General features: G+C 46.5%; 1 protein-coding gene across 1 annotated transcript; it reads left to right on the forward strand.

Moving 5' to 3' along the window:
* Positions 1-605: 605 nt before the first annotated feature.
* Positions 606-3,300, forward strand: EGR1 (early growth response 1). The gene is made up of 2 exons (XM_040407049.1): positions 606-1,011; positions 1,306-3,300. The coding sequence occupies exons 1-2, from the start codon at positions 792-794 to the stop codon at positions 2,592-2,594; spliced, it is 1,509 nt and encodes a 502-aa protein (XP_040262983.1). The 5' UTR covers positions 606-791; the 3' UTR covers positions 2,595-3,300.
* The last annotated feature ends 2,806 nt before the right edge of the window (positions 3,301-6,106 follow it).

Here is a 6,106-nt window from a genome sequence, read left to right on the forward strand (position 1 = left end):
GAGGAGCCGCCAGTCCAGCTGCCCACAGCGCCGCGCGCCGACTGGCATGAGGGCTGCTGGCAGCCAGCCTGGGGCGCCCCTGGAGTCTCGGCGCTGGCACTGCAGCCCGCCGTTGTTTCCAGGCTCCAGCACCTCATCAGCACTTTTTTTTTTTTCCATGTGAAACAGAAAGGGAGAGGACGCTTAGCCGGAAAGCCCTTAAAAGGAGCAGGAAGGAACCCCGCCGGAACCGTGCCTTACATGGTCATCGCCTTACATGGACTCGCCGGCCGGGATTTCCGGAAGGTGGCGGGGGAGGCGGTGCCGCCCGTGTACCCGCTGCCGGTAACCGGGAGCCCCCATGCCTGGCCCCCTGTACCATAACGGGTGCCCTGTGCAGGGATCTCCCCGGCCGGGATTGCCTCTAGCTGCCAGCTATGCCATAGGAATACACGGAGTTCCATTCTCAGTCTTCCCCCTTCCTAGTCGACGTCACGGGTCCTCCAGCTTCCCTCCAAATAAGGGCTTCCTGCACTCCATATATGGCCATGTACGTCACGGAGTGGGCCGGCCCAGACGGCTACGAACCCTTTATATAGGAGCGGATTCCGGGGAGCCGCGAGAGATTCCAGCAGGCAGGACTGGGGGAGCCGTGCGGGGGCAGCGACTGCAGAACCGGCGACAACCCCAGAAGCAGCCGCCAGCAACAATACTCATTCTTATCAGCACCATTCCCATAACACACAGTGAACCCAGTCCACAGCCCCAGTGTGCATGCACAGGCAGCTTCTCTAGGGAACCCCGAGGACCTGATGGCAGCTGCCAAAGCAGAGATGCTCATCTCACCTCTGCAGATCTCTGACCCATTCGGTTCCTTCCCTCATTCTCCCACCATGGATAACTACCCTAAACTGGAAGAGATGATGCTGCTCAACTCAGGGGGATCCCAGTTCCTGGGCGCTACTGTCCCCGAGGGCAGCGGATTCAACTCCCCCGGGGAGGGGAACGAGAATTTCGACCACCTAGCAGCAGGTAAGCAGCAGCTTGGCATGGCCACCTGTCAGATCAGCACATCTGCACAGTAATGCATGGCTGGATGTTTTTCTGCATGTAATGTGGTGCACTGAATACTCAATGCTGGAGCAGGGGATGCTGTCCCCACCTGTGTCGGATCATGCAGGGGCTTTGTGCACAGGGCCTTCCAGGAGTATGGCAGTGAGGATGCTCCTCTGTTGTGTCTGCCTAGAGCTGTCAGGCTTGTGTGTCATCAGCACAGGGCAGATCCCTGGCTTCGTCATATCTAATCAAAGCATTTCTTTATTGCAGATGCCTTCTCTGAAATGTCTCTAAATGCTGAGAAGTCGATCATCGAGACTAGCTATGCCAACCAGACCACCAGGCTGCCATCTCTGACCTACACTGGTCGCTTCTCCCTGGAGCCTGCACCTAACAGTAGTAACACCTTATGGCCAGAGCCTCTCTTCAGCCTTGTCAGTGGACTGGTGGGGATGGCAAACATACCCAGCGCTTCAACACCTTCATCATCACCCTCCTCCTCAGCATCATCTTCTTCTTCCCAGAGTCCTCCTCTTAGCTGCTCAGTTCATTCAAGTGACAGCAGCCCAATCTATTCTGCAGCACCAACATTTCCTAACTCGAGCACAGACATCTTCCCTGACCAGTCATCTCAGTCTTTTCAGAATGCTTCTACTTCTTCAATCCAGTATCCACCCCCTGCATATCCTGTGACAAAGACCAGTTTCCAGGTGCCAATGATCCCAGACTACCTGTTTCCACAGCAACAGGGAGATGTCAGCCTGGTATCTCCAGAGCAGAAACCTTTCCAAGGAATGGAAAGCAGACCCCACCAGCCTTCTCTGACGCCCCTTTCTACCATCAAGGCCTTCGCTACACAGACTGTTTCCCAAGAACTCAAGAGTATCAGTAACAGTACTTATCAGTCTCAGCTCATCAAGCCAAGCAGGATGAGGAAATACCCCAATCGTCCCAGTAAGACCCCTCCTCATGAGAGGCCTTACGCTTGTCCCGTTGAGTCTTGTGACCGAAGGTTCTCCAGGTCTGATGAACTGACAAGGCACATCCGAATTCACACTGGGCAAAAGCCCTTCCAGTGTCGTATCTGCATGAGGAATTTCAGCAGAAGTGACCATTTAACAACTCATATCCGTACACATACAGGGGAGAAGCCATTTGCCTGTGACATTTGTGGTAGGAAATTTGCAAGAAGCGATGAGAGAAAGAGGCACACTAAAATTCACTTGAGGCAAAAGGACAAAAAGAGTGATAAAGCAACACCAGTCTCTGTTGCTTCTCCTATTTCTTCCTACTCCCCATCAGCTTCAACTTCTTACCCATCTCCAGTGCCAACCTCTTACTCCTCCCCAGTGTCTTCTTCCTACCCGTCACCAGTCCACAGTTCTTTCCCATCTCCTTCCACAGCAGTTACCTACCCATCTGTTACCGCAACCTTCCAGGTTCAAGGCATTACTAGCTTCCCATCTTCAATTGTCACCAACTCCTTCAGTTCTCCTCTGTCCTCAGCACTTTCTGACATGTCAGTAACATATTCTCCCAGGACAATTGAAATCTGTTGAGAATGATAGGACATGTGCAAAAAAAAAAAATAAAAAATGAATAGGCACAAACTGAAGACTTCCAAAGCTTGGTCTCGGAATGGGAAGTTATTGATAACAGACTTGCCTAAGCAAAAAGAAAGGCCATTATAAACCGATAAGCTTCAAATGCCTAAGAAACTGCCATTTTAATTTCCCATTGTTTTCAAAGACTTGATTTGCATGAATAATTGAAATAATTTCAACATGATCCTTTTAAAGATCAACTTTTATTTGCATAAAGGGATTTTTACTCTATACATAATGTATATTGTATACGTGCAGAGTTTTTGTTTACGTTTTTTATGCTTTTTTGTTAGTTTTTTTTTATTTGGTACTCTTGATGTGATTTTTCTTTTTTTTTCTTTTTACCCCTTTGCATATTCATGTGGTATTATTTGAAATGAATAGGGACGCCGTCTGTAAATGGTATCTAGTGATAATGCTACCATGGCTTCAACTTCTTTGAGGATCAGCACTTATGTATTCGAGCATGTGTAAAAGTAATGTTCCGTTTAGCCTTTTTCCGTCATTTTTTTCTTTTTGCTTTTGTAAATATCATCAGATGGTACTCTCTCATGACGTCAGAAAAAAAAAAAAAAGTTTTATCTGGTTTCCAGTAACTTGGTGCCTTTTTGTGAAGCCTTTGCTGATGTCTTGACACGTGCATCTGCGTGTATTGATGCATTGCATCTAGCCTTAAGGTGAAAGGGAAATTCTTAAAAGAATGTATAAAACACCTGAAAAGGTACAGAGAGGAAACTGAAGCACAGCTTCATTTATGTAGAATGTAAGCAAAAATCTCAAAAGTCTATTTTTGTAATTGAAATGTAAATTTATAAATATATATTCAACAGATGGAATGTTGTAGTTACCTACTGAGTAGGCATGGATTTTGTATGTTATAAACATGCAGTTCATTATTTTGTGGTTTTTATTTTTACTTTATATTTGTGTTTGTTTAAACAAAGTGACTGTTTGGCTTAAAACACATTGAATGCGCTTTACTGCCAATGGGATATTTGGTGTACAACATATCCTCAGAAAAAATAAAATATCGAAAATATTTTATTTCATTTAGTCAATGTGTTTTATTGTTTTCAGTATGTTCTGTTTCTGGAGGATGCGGGGATCCCGATGCCTGCAAATAACCATTTGGGGCCAAAACAGATGAATGATGACGTACAAGGGTTAATACGAAGGTTGTATGTGTGGCACTGGTGTCCACTCAGCAGTATATTGATTTGATCTGATGATCATCTGGGATCTAATGAGATAGGACAAATCCTAGGACTAGGATCTAGAGGTCGACAGAAGTGCAAGTCTAGTCTAGACCAAGCTGCGTTATCTTAATACATCCGAAAGCTAAAGGCATTCTATAACATTATTTATTGCCCCACTCTTATGTATATTGACAAGTAAAGCCATACTTAAAGGGGTTGTCCAAGATGGAGGACATTGGTGTATGTGTACAATGGTCCCCTAAATATTACATTCATGCCTGTCCTTCCCTTACCAGACATTTCTAATGGCCCTTTTTTCACTTCACAAATTTTCAGCCGGAAGTGCAGTTTCTATCACCGTCGGTGACGTACCGGGTCCCTTTCTGCATAGCGAAGCCTCTTCTTCCGCTTCGCAAGGAGCCCGGTGACGTCACCGTCAGCCTCAGTAATTATTCAGAGCACATGGGGGGGCAGTAACTAGGCGGCAACACACCGCGCTAATCCACGCCCCTCTGGTCCGGTGACGTCACTGGGCAGATGCGCATTCTTAGCAACGAAGGAGGCGTTTAGGGGCGTGACTAAGGGGGAGGAATAGTTGCAGAAGGAGGCGGCATATGAATTAGGGGGGCGGCTGCATGGAGGAGCAGACACACACTTGAAACAACGCGATGCTGCGCTGGGACCCAGAAAGCCGTGCGGCAGGAAGTTACCGCACACATGAACAGAGAGGTAAACAATCAGTGGGGGACTGTAGGAGCCCTGCTGAAGTGTAAAAATACCTAAAAACATCCGGGGGACCTTCAAGCCGCTATTAATAGTGATTTAACTGTTTTTTTTTTTATCCCGGACTGGTAATTCAGATAGGGAGTCCAGATCACTATCTTATTTTCCTACCGCCCCCCCCCCCCCCCATTACCCTGCTGTCAGCTCTCAAAGCTGCGCTGAAATACACAGTTCAGACTGTTGTGCCATTCTCACACAATGGAGAGGACTCCTGTGGGCATACCCAGCAGTCCCAAGAATGTATTTGAAAGTGGCTTTAAATGCGAACTGGGGGGGCAAAATAAAAAATAGCGATCTGGACTCCATGTGTGCAGTACTACTCACATGTCACTGCAGATAATATTCCAAGATCCACGATAGATTCCATTTAAAGAGAAGAAGAATATGTATGCAATGCAGCTTGTCATCACAAATATTTTATTACATAATGTCATTTTTATAACCTATCTGCTTATTAGATCGTTACGGAAAAAAAACAAGAGGTCACCAACCACTTTCTAGCTCATGTGAATACATTAGGCCCCTTTCACGTATATCCGGCAATCTGGCTCAGTTTCCCTTCAAATTGGTGCAAAAACTGCCGGAGGGAAATTGAAGCTAGAACAGAACCTATAGTTTTCTATTGGTTCATTCACATACATCTAGGGCATCACTTATTATGCCAGATTCAAATAGTGCCAGACAGAAAAACTAAAGCGCACTACACATGGTTGTGTCCAGCTCTGCAAAAAAAAAGCCTGACTCAACTGATACATGTGTACACAGCCCTATATTGTGCTAGATCAGTGGTGCCCAACCATTTTTCGTCTGAGGGCCGCACTAGACTTGGTATAAATTTCGCGGGCCGGAACCAGGTAGCTTTGCCAGAAAGAAATGCAAACGCTGTGAGGGGGCACTTGTGAGCATTACTACTGTGAAGAGGGCACATATCTGGCATAACTACTGTGAGGGGGCACATATCTGGGCATAACTACTGTGAGGAGGGCACATATCAGGGTATAACTACTGTGAGGAGGGCACATATAAGGGTATAACTACTGTGAGCTGTGAGGAGGGTACATATCAGGGCATAACTACTGTGAGGAGGGCACATATCAGGGCATAACTACTGTAAGGAGGGCACATATCAGGGCATAACTTCTGTGAGGAGGGCACATATCAGGGCATAACTACTATGAAGAGGGCACATATCTGGGCATAACTACTGTGAGGGGGCATGTGTGAGCATTACATCTGTGAAGAGGGCACATATCTTGGCATTATTACTGTGAGGGGGCACATATCTGGGCATAACTACTGTGAGGGGGCACATATCTGGGCATAACTACTGTGAGGGGGCATGTGTGAGCATTAAGTTTGTGAAGAGGGCACATATCTTGGCATTATTACTGTGAGGGGGCATGTGATGTATACATGTGTGTAATGTATGTAGTGCAGTATGTGATGATCACACACTGCACTACATACATTACACACATGTATACATCA

This window comes from Bufo bufo, chromosome 1 (assembly GCF_905171765.1).
Source record: "Bufo bufo chromosome 1, aBufBuf1.1, whole genome shotgun sequence".
In the NCBI taxonomy this organism is placed as follows: Eukaryota; Metazoa; Chordata; class Amphibia; order Anura; family Bufonidae; genus Bufo; species Bufo bufo.

Excerpts from the sequence above, each read along its gene's own strand:
- EGR1 (XM_040407049.1), top strand. The coding sequence starts at position 792 with ATGGCAGCTGCCAAAGCAGAGATGCTCATCTCACCTCTGCAGATCTCT. Across the intron at positions 1,012-1,305 it reads TTTCGACCACCTAGCAGCAG|ATGCCTTCTCTGAAATGTCT; the intron begins GTAAGCAGCAGC and ends TCTTTATTGCAG.